The 19,329-nt window shown below is 39.3% G+C and overlaps 1 protein-coding gene across 1 annotated transcript in view; it reads right to left on the reverse strand.

Annotated features, from left to right (window-relative positions):
* LOC309686498 (dynein axonemal heavy chain 5-like) overlaps positions 1–19,329 on the reverse strand; it is a gene marked incomplete at its 5' end in the record, with an annotated part of 184,441 nt that overhangs the window by 58,324 nt on the left and 106,788 nt on the right. Inside the window, 6 exons of the mRNA XM_082499206.1 lie at positions 998–1,174; positions 3,684–3,902; positions 13,333–13,500; positions 16,187–16,402; positions 16,762–17,042; positions 17,686–18,350. Coding sequence (XP_082355332.1) covers positions 998–1,174; positions 3,684–3,902; positions 13,333–13,500; positions 16,187–16,402; positions 16,762–17,042; positions 17,686–18,350 — 1,726 coding nt within the window. The remainder of the gene's footprint in view (positions 1–997; positions 1,175–3,683; positions 3,903–13,332; positions 13,501–16,186; positions 16,403–16,761; positions 17,043–17,685; positions 18,351–19,329) is intronic.

A 19,329-nucleotide genomic window follows, 5' to 3' on the forward strand; every position in this document is an offset into this window, starting at 1 on the left:
AAAAAGTTGTACTTAAGTAATTCTAAATGAAAATAATGTAAATTTTTATTCCTAGTTTGTTGTGTTCAAAATTTAATATATTAAGAATGGTAGGTTAAATAGTTTATGCTGTAATATGTCAGAAATACAAAATATATGAAAAACCTTTCGTTAAAATTCACCCTTAATATTCTACATTTACAGTTCAGAGTGAAAAGTGAATATCTAGAGAGAGAGCAGATTTTTAGTGTCAGCACAGGAGACTGTAGGTCGTTAAAGTGGAAATAGGGTAAATCTTGCTGGGTGCCTGGCAGTTGGTTGGGGTATAACTCCCACCCAACCCAGAAGCCACAGACCAATCTCCCCACCTCTGTGACAACCTGTGTGCCTAATTTTGGAGCTTCTGCTTCAAAGACTGCCTGGAAAATTATAGAGGCACAGCAATCCCAGTTGTGGGGTGGTACTCTTCACCACATAGTCACAAGTTATTTCTTGTCAGGGGATAACTTAAAATGTTGAGGGAGACAGTTGCAACTGGTGTTTTCTTCAACATACATATTTTCCACTTTCAGTAAATGCTCGATATGGCCGATTTCCTTGACTTTATGACTGAAGTTATGGACACAACATAGCATTTGCAAAAAACACCAACGATGGGGGAAAACTCTGACTACATGATGGAACCCCTTATGATAAAGTAAATCTCTTCTAAGCTGGTAAATTTTATTATGCAATTTCCCCTCAGGGCAGCTGACCTGAGAAAGTATCTCTCGGATTTGCCAGAGCGATAGCCTATATACCAATCTTATAATGCATGACAGTATAAAGAGGATCTTAAAACACTGTTTTTTAGAAGCTCAGTTGTCAACTGTTCAGATCTTTTATTTATTAATAATTTGATGGAATGTAAAAGCCTGTAAATAATCTTCCAATTAAGTACATTTTTGGAATAGAATGCTCTGAACATTATTTCTCTGCAAGACAAAGAATAAGGTCAGAACAGAGCATGAACACTTACATTACTGTATGGAATCTTGCTGTTGTCCATCTCTTTCTTCCACAATTGGAGCAGCAAATTCCTGTACTCCTGATTGAAAGGTCCAGAGTAAGAGAGAAATCCAGTGGCCAGAAGAACATTCCCCACTAAATTAACAATTTGATTCTGAAAGTTTTTGCTGCTTGCTGTCCAACGAAGCTGTATGTAAAATATTATAAAGAAGTTAGATTAAGCAGGCACAAAACTAACACGAAGATCTAATTTAAGAATTTATCTCTTTCTGGTAAATAATTGTTCTTTGAACCAGAAGTATTTTTGGCTTTCAATCATTCTTTTCAGAAGTAGACATTTGCTTGGAAGAGATGGCAACCACCCAACTCAGTGGAGAAAAAGTATGTTTGTCAACAAGATGGCCAAACTGGTAAGAAGTCCTTTAAAGGAGTAACAAGGTGGGAGGGAGAGGATCACCAACAATCATGTAAGGAAGCGGAGGACTGGGTTGGCAAACAAAATATGTGGGGTAATATAAACAGTAGGGACCTTGTAACCAGTAAACCAGGGCTAACGGAGGACCACCCCAAGCATATCCACACAAGCAAAGAAGTGCCTACCAGACAGAATGATGGGGATAGCTGTCATACTGTTTCTGGGAAATTAGCACAGCTGGGCACTTCTCCGAAGTGCTGGTACACTAATGTGCACAGCATGGAGAACAAACGATGAATTAGAGGTCTGCATATGGTTGCAGAGTCATGATCTCATGGGGACATGGTGGGAAGGCTTCCACAACTGAAGTGCTACAACAGGTGTATACAGGCTTGCTAGGAAGGACAGGCTGGGAAGGTGAGGAGGGAAGTTTTCTTTTATGTGAGAGAGCAGTTAGAATGCATGGTGCTCTGCATCTGAGACTCTGGGATGGAAAATGAGTCAGTTGAGAGCTTGTTGGTTAGGATTACAGGGCAGACCAACATGGGTGATGTGTGTGTCTGTTACAGACAATGCCATCAGAAAGAAGTAGATGAGGTCTTTTTCAGACAGTGGGAAGACACCTCACATTCACAGGCCCTGGTTTACGTGGGGGACTTTAACTACTCTGATGTCTTCTGGAGGGACAATGCAGCAAGACACAAGCAATCCAGGAGGTTTTAAGGAGTGAACTGACAAAAAAATTCTTAGCACAGGTAACTGAGGATCTAATAAGGGAAGGCAGTTTGCTGAACCTCAGACTTGCAAACAAGAAATAACTGGTCAGGGATGTAAAGGTTGGGGGTAGACTTGGCTGAGAGTATTGAGGTTGTTTAGCCTTGAGAACAGACAGCTCAGGGGGAATTTTATCAATGTGTACAAATACCTGATGGGAGGCTGTAAAGATGACAGTGCCAGACTCTTTTCAGTGGTACCCAGTGAAAGGACAAGGGGCAATGGGCACAAATTGAAATGCAAGAAATTTCAATGAAACGCACAAAAAACATTCTTACAGTGAGAGTGGTCAAGGACTGGAACAGGTTGCCAAGAGAGGTTGTGAAGTCTCCATATTTGGAGATATTCAAAACCCAACTGGACACTGCCCAGAGCAACCTGCTCTATTTGAGTTTTCTTTGAGCAGAGGGGTTTGAGCTAGATGATCTCCAGAGCTCCCTTCCAACCTCAGTTATTCCACGACTCTGTTATATTCTGAATACGTTTTACTTATTCCTTCCTCTCCAGATTTCTGTTCCTTTCCAATCACTTTGCATGAAATCTTGGTCAGGACCTACATGTTTTAAATTTAGAAATTACACATTTAACCCAGTGCCAGTTTTGCCCAAGGCTCCAAGTGCCACATACAATCTTAATTTTTTGTCTGAATTTTCAAAAGTAGAATGGAATAACAGCTCTTAGAAGACCTCATAGCACAAAGCTTCAGAAAACCGACAAGTCACTGTAACTTCCTAATTTGTTGTGCCCTTGAATTTAGAAATTCACTGAAAAATAGGATAAAGCATCTAATATTTTTGACTCATATATTTTGAAGTGCAGCTATGCAAACAAATGCTATAGTCCTGGCCTCACAGGATGCAATGGCTGAAGTCAAAGCTCTCATCAATTTTGACTCTGTGAAATCAACCAAGGGATTATCAAAGCAAATAAACAGATATAAAAAAAGAGTATCGTGCTTCCTCTGGAAACCTTCAGCCTGAAGCCAGAAAAATCTGCAGAGGAAAGGTAAATTTCAAGCTCAGTGCAGGGGATAACGATTAGCCCATAACTCTGTAAAATGCTCCAACAGAAATCTGAACTTCAAATATAATTCAGGAAATTAGTCAAGCTTCAAATTCCTATTCTTGTATACTTGGTGAGAAAAAGAGAATAATCCTTCTTATAAATATTTTAGGGCAATTATTTAGGTTAAGCCTAATTCCTCTTCTTACTAAAGCTAAAAGGAAGTAGGCTCCTTGGCTTTAAATCTGAACTTTATCCCAATACAAGCTGTATGATATGACATAAATCTTCATAGATAAGAATTAAGTTAACACAGGAAATTGTTTTACTTTGTTAGATACATTAAGTTCAAGCAAAAAAATACATATAACTAAAATAAAATGTCATATGGTAGCGAGATGTCACCATGCCTTGAATTTCTTGAGCACAACTAATGATCATTATGGAGTATTCTCAAAACTGAGCACCTACTTTGTGCTGGAAACCTATTCATATGTGCTAGTACCTTTTCTCCACCTAATCCTTCAATCAGAGCTGTGGCATTGTTCATCTTCCTTCTGCATGCCTCAGCATCATCAAGTAAGGCCTGCTTCTCTTTCATAGCAGTATCATACATGGCTTGTACTTGATCCAGTTCCATTTGCTTCTCATCCAGCTGAATTTGTGCATTATTCAGTTCTGTTTGGGCAGTTGCAAGTCTTCCCTCTTGCAAGGCTAAATTTGCCTACAAATATTTACAAGTAAAGAGCAGTTAATATCTATTATTTGGCAAGAGCAAATAATATTCATTTAATGGCACATATTGTACTGTATTGGGTACTTTTTAAAATAATACATGTTTAAGATGACAGCAGATTTTTTCCCTTTTTACTTTTCAACCTAAAACTGGAACACAAGCATAACATTAAAGTTATTCAATGCAATCTTAAAACATTTTAACAATATTTTCAGAATGATCTATTGATCACACAATGATCAATGATTTGAAATCACAATACACTAAAATAGCTGTATACTAGATATATAAAGCAAAGCATGCCGTGTTTTCTGTAATATATTCTCAGTGCAAAAGAAAATTAAGATTGTCCTCATGGATTATAAAATAGTAATAATGATAATGAAAACTACTCTTCTCTCTTTTCCCATCAATTAGTTCTACAATAAAGATATAACAAACACATTTTTTGCTCCTCTGGAAACTAAAACTGGAGTAGACTTTTCTCACATCTCTATACAAATTTGAATGACTTGCCAGTCATTTAAATGTTGCTTCTTAACTTCCACTAACAGGGAAAAAAAGTATTCTATCAATTCAGAATGTGTTTCCAAATACATGTTTGCAAAGGATTAGACACTGACAAAGTTCTTATGAAATTCGCATTTACAGATAAAGGTTGCTTCCATTTACCCTGAACATTTAAAACACCTGTTTAAATATCAGGTATCTTATTTCTACTTTTTATGCTATAAAAGTTATGAAGATGAAAAACAATTATCTGTAAAAACTGATTTATTACAAATATGAAACTTGACACTCACATTACATCACACCAGAAGAGTAACCGTACAAACCGGTTGGGTTTTTACATCAGCTCTTAACTAAAAATATAGATTTAATTCTTATCAAAATATGCTAAAATCAACAAATTCTTCTTGCTTTGCATAGGAAAAAAATAGAGGAGCCAAGATCATATTTTGAGATCTAGGCATAATAAAAAATATAGCATGAAGTCTGGTGGATTTCAAAAGACAGGACTGTGAGCAGGGTATTAGAGAAGCATATATGTACTAATCAACAAAGTAGTACTGCTTTATGAGTTCCACATCTAGAGAATAGCACTGTCAGCAAAAAATTCATTTACTGTAGACACTGCGTCTGTTGACAGATCCTAGAGATAAACAAATATTTTATAATGGATATAAGCCAGTGAAATGACTGCTTATAAAATTTCCATCTTGTAAGAATGCTGAAATATTTTTACTCCACTGTTTATCAAAGAGTACATGAAACAGCATCTCCTAGAAATAAACACTGTTAAATCAGTGAGTCTTGTTAAGACCCTGCTAAGCAGATTTCAGAACCACTACTGTTATTGTTAGTGAATCTTGGACTACCAGGAAAAGTTTAAACAGTAAAGGAGTTTTGAGTAGGTGATGCAGTATTACTGTGTCCTGCGCTGGGTGAGAGGTGAGGAGGGCAAGGTAAGAGAGAGAGACAGTGCAGGGGTCTTTCTGGATCTTAATAAGTAAAGGCTGGACCACAAATGGCTCAATAAGAAAAATGTTTTTAAAAGATCCATAATAATAAAAGGAACATAAATAGTGAGCAAATCTTACATCCCTTCAGATACTGGGCACCCCACATTCATGCAGCATCAGACAGACCCTGCACAGATTTTCCCATGGCATGCCGTGCCAGAACAGATCCTGCCCATTGAGAGAAAACTCTGGTTTGGGCATTCAAGCTATTATAAACTCTTCTTATTATTCTGTCTTATTGAAGCAGTTAGCTTATTAAGCCATCTGTTGTCAGGCCTTTATTACTGAGATCCAGAAAGAGCTCTGCACCAGCCCTCTTTCTCCTACCTCAACCCCCTGCTTTCCCCAGCACAGAGCATCCTCTTATCCTTAAACTCTGTGAGGGCTAAAAATGGGAGTAAAACAAAACTATGACATGATGTTTCACCCCCACCTGACAAATAGTGAAATTAAACAGGGAACAAGATCCTTGGAGAGCTGGGAAGAACAGCCTGGGCAGAAGAACTGGAACAACAGAGAACTTACACCTGGCTGTGCAAATTTATATTTCACCTTGACATTTATCACAGCAGGACATGAACCTCAATGGAAAAGAATGTCCATGTGAATCCTCAATACATATGAGCAATGATGCCTTGTAAATATGAAAAACAGACCTCCGTGCAGCAATAAAATACCCAGAAAGGTGCAAAAGATTGAGAAAACAAACTTCCCAGTTCTTAAAAGCTCTTAAAAGGCTACTAGCTTTGAAGATGTAGGGACAACAAAAAAATATTCTAGATGAGTACAAAGAAAAAATATATTGTACTCTAACATGGAAAAATAACCCCAAATTATTTACTTAAGACTTTATGGGATCTCTAGAAGATGACTTATAATAAGAATTTTTTTTCCAGAAAATTTAAATAAAGTTTTCAGCCAGTTTTAGGGTAATCATAACAAAGTAGTAATACATTTTGGTATTAGTTTGACCAACCAATGTGATTCCCAAAGGCAGGAAGACTACTTCTTTCAGATTACCCTATGAAATCATCACTATGTGCTCTCTCCCTGTCTTTCTTTCCAACCCCATTTTTCAAAATTACATGGGTACAAACACTGCTTTTGTATTGACATCACTGGCAGGTTGGCTGGCAGCTTCCTGTGCAGAGCTTTGCCATGAGAGCAGGAGGCAAGTTCTGCTGCCAAGGAGAATCTTCTGCACAAGAAGGCTATTACAGTCACAAGCAGCTTCATAGAAAGTTTTCCAGCCAATTACAGGCGGGAAGGAAACATGTCTCTCAACCACAAAGAACCACTGTGGCCTTTCTAATTTTAGTGGCGTTATGTGAACAAGCTTCACACCCTCCATTTCATCCCTCTGAGTCACGCAGCAAAGCAAGCATTCACAATTTGTTCCAGGAGGATGCAGTGTGAAAGCCTGAATAAATGGATTTTATGTGAATGAATCATGAGGATTCAAGATGAGATCCACACTCTTATCTGCGCTCCTGGAGAGGGGGCTAGGGGGCTATGTGAGAACATGCCTAGGCTTGGTGAGAGCAGCAGCTTCAGCCTTTTCTTGCCATTGGCTTTGTGGGGAACCACACAGACAATCCTCTCAACATCTGCTCCAGCCAGTGCCTCTACCTACTCTCTGCATCTGGCTGCATAGTGCAAGTAGGGAGGTGGTACCTGTGCCAACAAGGGCCACATACTAAATTGTTAAGCAGCTATTTTGCCTTCTTCCAAGATGCCTTCAGAGAGGACTTATAGGAGGTGGTGAGATGATCCTGCCCCTTTTAACCTTTTTGCATTCCACATAAAACCAGGACAAATAAACATGTAATTATAGTCCACAGCTATACTATTAAATTAAACATGCCCAGGACCTTTCTCTGGCACTGAGGTTAACTAGCATAAAGCAGCTCACGTTAAGCTCTCCCAACCTCTAAAACAGTACAGCTGCATGCAAATAGCCTCATGGAAATGGCCTTTAGACCAAGCTAGTACCTTAAAGGTGCTCAGAGATTGCTGAGAAAATGTTGCTTGGTCAAGAACAAATTCACACTAGGGATCATTATCACAGTTTAACAGTGCAGATGATCACTTTCCAGAGTCTAGAAAAATTCCCTAGCACTGTTTAATTTATTAGTATTGACATAGCCATAAGTTTCTTGTTGATTCATTGCAAACTCAATTTTGTAAAGCATCAAGTTTATCTGGCCCTGATCCAAGAAGGCATCTAAATAAAAATTCCTTCTCCATTAAAAGAACTCACACCATTTAATGCTATCCTTGCTCTTGAATGGAATGCCCAGACCAACCCCAAATCACTCTGAAGACCAGCTGTTGCTGAGTAAATTCAGGAGGAAATGTTACTAAAAGTAGGAGAACCCATAAGAAAAAAAAAAAAAAAGCAGCTGAAACTTTGTAGTTCACCACAGGTAAGGAAGATTTGGAGCTTTCCTAGCAACTTTCTGTTTCAGCAATTTTAGCTTTCCAGGTTCACTGTTCTTACAGTCTAATTGTGCACTCACTACTGCTGGAGTAGGCCAGAAGACTTCTTGTACTTGAACACTGTCACTCTGCTCATGAGCCTCTGTGTGACTGTGCTGTGTGACTACTTTTGCCTTTTGCTTCAGTTCTGTCCTGGGCGTGTGGGATCTGACTGACAACTCTTCATGGAAATTGTCCTGGTTTCAGGTAACACAGAACCAATTTTCTGTTCAGTAATTTTACTTTTCACTTAAGCCTCTTCTAACTCACTGAAGTCTCTGAAATTAACAGCATATTTTTAAGACTGTAGTCCGCTCCCAGAGTGATAAGACCTGATTGTTCATAACTTATGCCAAGGAATGATATGCAGAGAGGCTCTTGCTTATACTTATTGCTGTAACACCCACTTCAGCTAACTTTGTTATATGCCCCACTGGAGGGTCAGAAGCAGAAAAGCATAGAAGCGTCACAGCTGCAGGGAGGAGCGGACAGGACAGGTGACCCAAAATTGACCAACAGGGTATCTCATCCCATCTGCATCATGCTCAGTATAAAAGCTGAGGGATCAAAGAGTCAGGGCTCTCTTTCTTCAATGGTCGGTGTCTGAGGAGGACTCTGTTCTGTCTTTGATCCCGATCCGTGCATTCCTGAATCCAGATCTGGAATCCAGTTCCTGTCCGTCACTAAGTCTAGTCTGGGACTTTCCCAGTGCCTACTGGTGATGTGATCATCATCCTGGGAGCTCAATATGGTCCTGTATATATTTCATTATTTCCTTTTTATTTCCTATTTCCATTGCAGATTTTTCACATAGACACTCCATTGGTTTTGTATCAACTTTCTCAGAGCTTCAATATCATAAGCTTGTATTCATCGTTATTTAGGGAAACATTATAAGAGAGGCGAACACATACACAGGTTTTGCAGATATTCCAAAACCAGTGTTTTCACTTCACCAATCTAAAAAATGTATACACGTATACATATGTATACATATATACATATGTACACATGCAAACAGACCCATGCAGAGTGACATTAATAAAATACTGGCCTCAATTTCTTTGCTATCACTCATCATTCTTTGGGATTAAAACAACCTTTGAAAGCTACAGAGATCATGCCTCTTACCTGCTTTTCACAGCCTCTACTAGCTACTGAAAGATTCTCCATTTTTTTCCATTCATTTACATGTCCTGACTTCAGTCTGTGTTGTTAGGTGATCTAATCCTCCACTTCACCCCCCAGGGTATATGCTTTTCTTCCACAGTTATTGTGGGCCTTGAATTCAGACTTGAATGCTTGTTTTCCTGCCCAGTGGGCATTACCTTGACAAGGACACACTTATTTAAATGGATGACCATCAAATTTTGACACTCCTTGACTGTTACCTCTTCCTCAGGTGCAAGATTTCCTCTTATCGCCTGCTATAGTTTTTAGTTCCACATGGAGACAGGTGAAAGCAGAAAAGGCAATAAAGTCTCATATTTGACACTGAGTTTGACAGGGAGAATCCTCAATACCAAACAGAATTTATAAACTGTAGACAAACTTCCCTTAATCATCATAACAGCCTAAAGAGAACTTAATTAAAATCACTGGAGATATCTCTAAGGGAAATTATACCCCTATACACAGTATTTTAAAAGGAGGCTAACAAAATCACAAAAAAATCACACCTTTAGCAAAAGCCAGGGCTTCTTCATTCTGCTGTTACATTCTTCAACTAATGGATAAATAGCAGATGGTGCTTCAGAATTATCAGGTTAATCCAGCAGGCTTGTTTTTTAGGTAACAAGCTAGAGAGGAACAGCTCACAGTCATGCTGAAGGTTTATAAGAAGGTAACACACATGGTGACCACAGTATGATAAGTAACTACGCAGCATTTTATTTGCAGGCAACATTTGGTTATACTTTCTGTGGTTGATGCTAACCAATGACCCTTAGGCTGCAGGCCACATATCTAAAGAATGTAGGGATCCATTTCTAGGAATGAGTTAATTTTTGCACACTATATTTACTAAAATGTAAGTCACTACTAATTATTTTCCACAGGTTGTCCCATTTAAGATAAATGAGGCACTGAGTCCCAGTTAAGGTGCAATTTAAAAATATATGGGATGGATTTTCCTGGTGTTGAAGGGAGTTTATCTCCTAGAACAGCAGTTAGGATAAAGCAGCTTGATTAATTCATTCACTAAAACTGCTTTTAGCACTGGATGATTTAGCCTGTGCTAGTACTTTATGCAATTTAATTGTACATTTATTTTCAATTATTTTCTTAGCATCACTCCAGTGCTTCCTGCAATATCTCCTGCATACTTTAAACACTTCCTCCCTCTGTCATCTTCAGTTTTAAAATATTTGTGACCGCTGCTATACCTGACAATAGGCACCACTTTGCCAAGAAATGCATGCTCAGTTTTTTATCAACTACAGTGTGACAAGACTGTAAATACTTGAATACAAAGTTAAATTTATTTGTAATTTTAAGTCATATATATTCAAATAAAAACTGTAAGAGCACTTTTGCAGCTTTTACAGTTGCATCTGCAACTAAAGCCACTATTTCCTCTCATTCTTGCTCTCTTTTATAGCTCTCAATAGCCACATTTCAAATTCTACTGTCATTAGTGAACATCCCATTATTTGAAAAGGGAATTACTACTTATATATTGCAGAAATATAGTCTTCTCTATCAGTTACTTGAATATAAAATATCATGCTTTTAACAAATTTGAATCAGATCTGTCTTAGATACACTAAAAGAATATGCCGAGAGTTTTGAATATACCATTGATACAGTGGCTTGTACAATAGGAGACTGAACATAAGTACAATGGAAGCATAACCAATTGAATATATTTCTTCAGAAAAGAGCAATAAAATCCCCTGTAGAAGTAATGATTATAAATCACTATATAAATATTCAAAGTCCTTTTTTTTCCAACATGCTCATAAATGAAACATTTCCAAGACAATACAGCTATTTGTAGGAATGCAGACAATGGTAGCTGATCCGTTTCTACTGTAGTTCAATGTTACAACAGAATTCTATGCCGGGAGACTACTTAATTTTATATATACACACTCACGTGTAGCAGTTTGACACTCCAAAGTTTTGGAGGGCTGAATTCCAGCTAAATTCATTAAAGAATACTTCTATGCCAAGAATGGTGTCACCTCTTCCAGATTCTACTAAGATGCCAGAGACATTAAGACAAACAAAAAATCCTTCTTTAAGTATGTCAGTGAGAAAAAAAAGATTAGGCACAATGTGGGCCCTCTCCGGAAAGAAACGCAAGAACTGGTTACCCAGGACAAAGGCAGAGCTGAGGTACTCAATGACTTTTTTGCCTTAGACTTCACTGGCAAGGACTGCAGCCACACTGCTCATGACACAGAATGCAAAGGCGAGGATTGGGAAAATGAATAACCGCCCACTGTAGGTGAAGATCAAGCGCGAGACTACCTGAGGAGCCTGAAGGAGCACAAGTCCATGGGACCTGATGAGATATACCCACGGGTCCTGAACAAACTGGCAGATGAAGTCACTAAGCCACTAGCCATCATATTTGAGAAGTTGTGGTGGTCTGGCAAGGTTCCTGCCAACTGGAAAAGGGGAAACATAACCCCTATTTTCAAAAAGGGAAATAAGGAAGACCCAGGAAACTATTGGCCAGTCAGTCTCACCTCTGTGCCTGGCAAGATCATGTAGCAGATCCTCCGGGAAACTCTGCTGAGGCACATAGAAAACAAGGAAGTGATTTGTGATAGCCAGCATGGCTTCACCAAGGGCAAGTCATGCCTGACAAATATGGTGGCCTTCTACAAAGGGGTTACAGCAGCAGTAGACAAGGGAAGATCAACTGATATAATCTACTTGGAACTATGCAAACCGTTTGACACTGTCCCACACGATATCCTTGTCTCTAAATGGAAGAGACATGGATTCAACAAATGGACCACTCGGTGGATAAAGAACTGGCTGGACGGTCACACTCAAAGAGTTGCAGTCAACGGCTTGATGTCCAAGTGGAGAGCAGTGACGAGTGGCGTTCCTCAGGGGTCGGTACTGGGGCCTGTACTGTTCAACATCTTTGTCGGCGACATACACAGTGGGCTCAAGTGCACCCTCAGCAAGTTTGCCAATGATACCAAGCTGTTTGGCGAGGTAGACACACTGGAGGGGAGGGATGCCATCCAGAGGGACCTGGACAGGCTGGAGAGGTGGACCCAAGCCAACCTCCTGCAGTTCAACAAGGCCAAGTGCAAGGTCTTACATCTGGGTCGAGGCAATCCCAAGCACAAACACAGGCTCAGCAGGGAATGGCTGGAGAGCAGCCCTAAGGAGAAGGACCTGGGGGTGCTGATTGATAAGCTCAACATGAGCCAGCAGTGTGCAATCGCAGCCCAGAAGGCCAACTGTATCCTGGGCTGCATCAGAAGTAGTGTGGCCAGCAGATCAATGGAGGTGATTCTGCCCCTCTACTCCACTCTCGTGAGACCCCACCTGGAGTACTGCATCCAGCTCTGGAGTCCCCAACATAAGGACATGGACCTGCTGGAGCATGTTCAGAGGAGGGTCACGAGGATGATCTGAGGGCTGGAGCACTTCTCCTACAAGGAGAGTCTAAAAGAGTTGGGACTGTTCAGCCTGGAGAAGAGAAGGCTCTGGAGAGATCTTATTGCGGCCTTCCAGTACCTAAAGGGGGCCTACAGGAGAGCTGGGGAAGGACTTTTTACTAGGGTATGTAGAGATAGGACGAGGGGGAACGGCTTTAAACTGGAAGAGGGTAGGTTCAGATTGAACATTAGGAAGAAGTTTTTCACTTTGAGGGTGGTAAGGCACTGGAACGGGTTGCCTGGAGAAGTTGTTGAGGCCCCATCCCTGGAGGTGTTCAAGGCCAGGCTGGATGTGGCCTTGGGCAACCTGGTCTAGTGGGAGGTGTCCCTGCCTATGGCAGGGGGGTTGGAACTCAATGATCTTCAAGATCCTTTCCAACCTAAATCATTCTATGATTCTATGACTCTATGACAATTAGTATGCTCCTTCCCAAGCCAGTAGGACTGAGGAGAAGTTTGCTTGAAACCATGGTGTCTGGCACCAAGTCCAAGAGCAGAGGCAGTATTGGTATCTCCCACTTGCAGATAGTCAGGGTCTACAAAGAACATGTGTACTAAGACTCCCATTGAAAACTGACTGTATTCACAACAACTGTACCACAGGGTAGCTGTGTAAGGGAAAAAAATTTCCAGGACATATTTAACCTCTGTGTGCTTGACTTCACAACTGCATGTGAAGAAACAAGAATCTCTTGTAACTGGTGATCTTTTTTAGCCAAAATAATGCAACATTTTTTCCACTCAACTGCAGCCATCCCTCAGAAAAATAAAATAAGTAATATGAAATACCTTAAGAGGAAGAACTTCTTTATTTATACCATAGAAGTAAGCCATTGCTTGTGTCCATGAGCAAAGACCCGCTACATTTCCACACACTTTTTTAGCAGTCTCAAGATTATAATCCTCCATATCCAAATAGGGCTCTAAAAGCTCCACAGTTTCTCCTGTAATTGAGTCCTGGTCAATGGAAAGGAAAAATGATTTTTTTAAATGGATTTTAGAATAAAGTCTGCTTCACAGAAACATTTTTCTTTTTAAAAATGTAGTGCTATCACTTGTTACAGAAGAAACGAACAAAACAACACTGTTGCCTTTCACTCTTATAAAGGACAGAAGATTTGTTGTTTTTTGTGAACTCGAGTGAAAATAGCTTGTACTTCCACTGCAACAGATGATTTGAGTTTGCATTTAATAGCCCTATTTGACCCATAAGATTTACTAATATTATTTGTACTCGTAGCTCCATGACAACTTAAGCTGATCTAAGTTATTGCAGCTACAGCACTGTACCTTCTTTCCTCTCCCCCTTAACCAAATGTTCTTGCCCCATCATTAATACCATCATCAATGCTCAGTGAGCTAGTTTGGAAGCTAATATGACAGAAATTTAACTCAGTAAACCAGTGATTAGTTTTCTTCTAGGCTAGTTCCCTGAACAAGCTCACCATGGCATCAGGCAGGCTACAGTGTGAACACAGCTGAGGGAGTCAGACATGCAGCTTTAGAAAGGAAAAGGGTTAAAGTGCAAGGCACTGACTTCACTTCTCTGAAGCTAACCCTTTTCCTTAACCATAGAAGCGATTTCTTTCAGCTGTTCACTTCATTATTCTAATCTCAGATTTTTTCCACCCTAACCAATCTGTTGAGAACATGAAAAGCCAGATCTTTGATGATGGTGGTTAATCTATAATTATGTAAGTGTCAGAAGAAAATGGAATTCAACTCCTTAAGCAATGTAGAGCGTAGAAGAGCTTATAAAGGATAACAGTGGTTGCTTAACAATAGAGATTCAGAATCTTCCTCTTTTTTTGGCAGTGTATTGCCTGTCTTTTAATGCATCTAAAAATCATCTTCCATTCATAGTCAAGCAATATACCCTTTTATTGCTTTTCTGCATAGCAGAAAGGACTGTCTTGTACTTGATCTGATCCCTATGATCCCTAGCTACTATAATAACAAAGACATTATATTATTCCTAAGATCAGACATGATGATGTTTTCACTATGAGCGTTTGCTAAAATGTAAAATAGTGCTGGACAAATATTTTGACTTTTTCATTCTCCTAATCAAAATGATGAGATAACAAGCTGGCAAAGGTGCAGCAAAGACCCATCAGCGGTGGCCTAAATCTCTGTTCAAGAGCTTGAAAAATGTCATGCTTTCCCTTCTAAGTAATGAATTTTAAACCCAAGGAACTATTTCATCCACTAATCTTCCTTGCCTAAAAAAATTCAGAAACCACAAAAATCTCACAAACAAGTAAGCAGTGTAGTCTACTCAGAACTCCATACACGATGAGCTTTCTTCTCATGTATACTTAATATTAGAAACAAGAAACCAGGCAGGAGGACAGCATGTGAAGTACCTCATGAGGGACAGAAGTAGACTAGTGTTCTTCACCAGATTCATCAGTATCACTTCCTGCAAGAACTCAGTCCCACAGAGGTTGCACTGACTCCTCTGAGTAAAGTTAAATGTGTTGCAAACTATCAGCAGGAATACATACACTATTAATAAGTGCCAAAACTGGAAGCCTCATTAGAGAGAAGCTTGAGTAAGGAGTGCATAATTAGTCCCCATTATCTTTAAACTAATTTCCTCTTTCTGTTTAGTGAAGATAGCACACAGAAAGGTGACCAGATTGTCAGCCCCAGGAAGAGACTGTCTACAGAGGCAGTGTAAGTTTCCACATGGTGCCTTGTCGATATGGCTCACTGGGAGAAAGGCTCCCAGGGATAGTAAGAACCATGGCTTCAAGCCCCATCAGCACAACAACAACACTCCAGTACACTGTACACTCCTGTACAGCAAACTGTACAGCTGAAGCAGATTAAAAAATCAGTGTACAAATGAAAAAGTATGTTCTGTGACATTGCAGAAAACTGAGGTTTTGCCAGATTTGCTTGGGTTTCTGGATTTTAAAGTTGGGCCATGATTCTGCCATTCCATATTCCAGCCTAGTCCTTTTCTGGTCCAGCTATCTGTGGTCTCTTTCATCTCTTCCCTGCAGAGACATTTCCCTCGTCTCACAGTTCAGTGAATCTTGCTGTAAATGGGACAAGTTTCTGTCCTGACAGAAATAAAAACCTGTGTTTGCTTATTTTTCTTACAGTTGATACTAAGGTTCTCAGTTTGTTGTGTATTTCACTACTTTTCTAGTGACAGAACCCCAAAAGCTCCCAAATATCTCAGTATTTTTCCTGACAGTATGCTCATTTTCTTCTGTATTTTCTCCTAGCTCCCCACCAAATAATTCTGGAGACGGACTTCTAGAGCACCTTTTATGCAAACAGGCCTGGTACACTGGAGATAGTGAGCCATTTGAAAAACCAACAGTGAGTCCTTCTAAGGCAAATTCCTGCTGAGAAGCAGGAGTTGCCTGAATCGAAATAACACTAAGCTTCTCGAGATTTGATCTAGTGCTTGGGATACTTGCATCTGCCATCAAAACTGTGTGGTGCAGGAGAAAGATTACTGAAATACAGAACCACAGTAACGGACAGGAATACAGTCACAAAGATATCTGCAACTATAGGTACACAAAAGCCGCACCTGTTTCAAGCTGTCTTTGAAGGTAGAAGACACTTTCATGTGATCTATAAAGGCAGTTTAGGAGTAATAGTGCCACTATTAACTTCTTACCTTCTGGAAAGTAAGCAACATGCTAAGAAATCCTGAATTATTCATTAGCTTCAGAGCCTCAGTCCATGATGGCTTCACACATGAGCGTTCTTGATCAGGTGTTACTGCGTCTATTTTTCTTTGGAATAAAAGTAGCACACAATCCATAATTCGCATTATCAAGTGAGGAGGTTTACCCAGTTTGCGAACAGTTGCAATGTCAGAAGGCTTTATTGTCTGAAAAATTAAAAAATAAAATAAATCATTTATTTAAGCAATCACTTGATGGTAGAGAAAAATGCTTTTTGGGAGGAGTGTGTATGTAATGCAATTGCTGAAGTTTTGCAGGCCGCTCAGAAGCAGTATTGAAGAAAGTCCTTAAAGGTAGTACTGCTCAATGGCTGCTTTATTGCCTGAGAGCAGAGGAGGTACTGCCCATCTTACCTCTGCCCTGCCTCAGTTTTCAGTTTTTTTTTCCACACGGATTAACATGTCAGCGCTAGTCCTTTCAACACTATTTTTTTCAAGTCAGAAGCATAAGCCATATTTTTACGAATAACAACAACATGCATGTTCAGAATATCTTTGATTCTGACCTGCAGAGCTGCCTCAGCTTCTTCCAATGCAGGTCTTGCAGCTTCAAGCTTCTCTTCTGCTGCTGCTTTGTCAATGGCAATGTCATCCACAATGGCCTGAGCCTTGTCCTTTACCTTTTGCACCTGCATTTTCACCTTTTCAGCAGCTTGGGCTTTCATAGTTACTTCCAGTAAAACTTCATCAGCTTTTTTTGAAGCTACAGCCAAATCTTTCTCCTTCATCACCAACTCTTTGGAGAGCTGATTTACTGAAACCTCAGCTTCCATCAGTTTTGCAAGACCTGTGTTGAACAAATTCCATCCATATTAAAAAAAAAAAAAAAAAAAAACAACAACAAAACAAAACCACATGGCTGCTTCAAGGCAGCCAGCCACCCTCTGCCTATGGATATATGTCTACATATAGCTCAGTTCTACAATTGGTGACAATGGGAGAAGAAACTGTTTATGTTCACATTCACTTCCAAACACCACTCAGTCCAGAAACTGTTTACTGTGCATGACCTTGTGCAGTGTAATATTTTGGAAACTAGCATGTAATTGTTTCTTTAAAAGATTCTTCAGAGTGACTAAATCTGAACATTTTCCTACCTTCCCTCATATTTACTTTTAGTATATTTAGTGAAAACTAGGATCTCAGTAGCTCCTTGGCATGCATTCATGTCAAAGCAGGAGTTTCAGGCATTTTAACTGCTAATACTATTTCCAAATAATTAAAAGAAAACCTCCATATATTTTGTAATGACACACAGCACAGTTGAAAACATAGGAGTCTGCTTCCAAATGAAAGTTAGCTCACAATTTAAATCCATAAGCTAAATCTCTAAGTGTCTAAGAATCTATACTTTTACATTCTCTTGCTCAGACACTTCTTACCTTTTAAAAAACAAACAAAAAAAACCTCAAACATAAACCAAGTAGTACCTGTTCTCATGCGTTCAGACAAACTTCCAACATTGGCAAACTTCTCTTTGTAAATAGCTTTGTAGCCTCCAATGAAGGACAGGTAAGATTTTGGAGTCACAAATGTTCTTCGTCTATATCGTTCGAAGTATTCGACACATTTTTCAGCTACAATATCTTGAAATGTTCCCATGGTGTTAACAACACTTTGTTTCACTTCATCTGTGCACTCAATATGGTAGGAAACTAAAAAATGCTGTGCAACTGCTACAAGAGCATCTTTAGGCCAGCACTGGAACCAGTCCATGGTACAGCCTGAAATCAGACCTGGAAATTTGAGTGCACGAGTTCTGAATTTTTCCCCAACAGGAGAAAAACAAAGAACCACATGCAGGTTATTACGAACTCGAGCAAGAAAGTAATTGTAAAGATTTTCACCAGTGGGAGTACGCCTTGGGTACTCCTTCTTCATTGCCAGTATCAAGTCTTGTGTGATTTCACCTATTTCATCGCGTGCAAAAAGATTTGAAACTTCACCTGAAGCCAAAACATTGTTCATGTATTCAAGAAAAGATTCATCTCTGATTTCATTGTCTGTGAATATAAAGACAATGCCCTTTCCTTTTTGCCCAGCAGTGCGGTACAAGATTTTCAGATCATCCAAAAGGTTATTGGTGGCATATGTTCTGGGATAGAAAAGGGTTAAAGAAAGAGAGAAAAAAAATTACAGATTATTTTAAGAAGTATTTATCATCTGGCTCAGCTTCCTTAAGGCAAGAAAAAAACTGCATAATAAATTAATACCATACATCTTGGTTTCATTTTTTTAGTTTTTTTCTCTTAAACTTTTTCCCAGAATGAATGATCAGTACCACAAATCATGGAAAAGGAGGTGAAATCAACAGGATAACATGCCAGAAATAAAGATGGTAGGAGCAATACTATGTCTAAGGTAATTATGATGCTGCTTTGCATCCCTACAGTCTGCAGATGTAAATTCTTTATTAGAACTGTAGGTTAATACGGTTGGATTAAGCTGTCAAGTACATTCTGATACCTGTCACCATTACATAAATAGAGCTGGATTATCTTTCAAAGTTATTGAGAGCAGGTTAAAGGAAATCATTAAGAGACAAGAATAACCAAGACTGAGGGGTTTTTTTGTGTTATTTGGTTTAACTGAAATCAAGCCCCACAAATCCTGTTTGAACATTATCACTTGGGCTGATCAACTTTGCTGCAAATTGAGACCATGACTGGTTCTTTCATTACACCTCCTATGGCTGGTGCACACAGGTAAGATTCAGATGAAGTTCACACAAATTGAACTACAGATTTCAGATTAAGGAATATAAAATGAAGTAGAGTAAGGTTAATAAAACAGCAAATTGTGTCCATTATGTTCTTAAACAATTCAAGCTGAAATTAGGAATCTCTTTTCTTTGAAACAAGTTTCTTATTTGCAAGAGTCTCTTCAAAGTCATAAGTAATACTTGCAACACACACATGACCTATTCTTCAGCATTTGAAAACACTACTGTATTTTTATATTAAATATGTCATACAGAAAGTCTGCCAGTTCTCTCCCAGCTCCATTTTACCACTGCACTATAGATACCCCTAATGGAAGCACTGCAGAACTTGTAAAACAACCTAACTCTTCAA

The sequence above is a fragment of the Vanellus vanellus genome (assembly GCF_965231255.1).
Source record: "Vanellus vanellus genome assembly, chromosome: 2".
In the NCBI taxonomy this organism is placed as follows: domain Eukaryota; kingdom Metazoa; phylum Chordata; class Aves; order Charadriiformes; family Charadriidae; genus Vanellus; species Vanellus vanellus.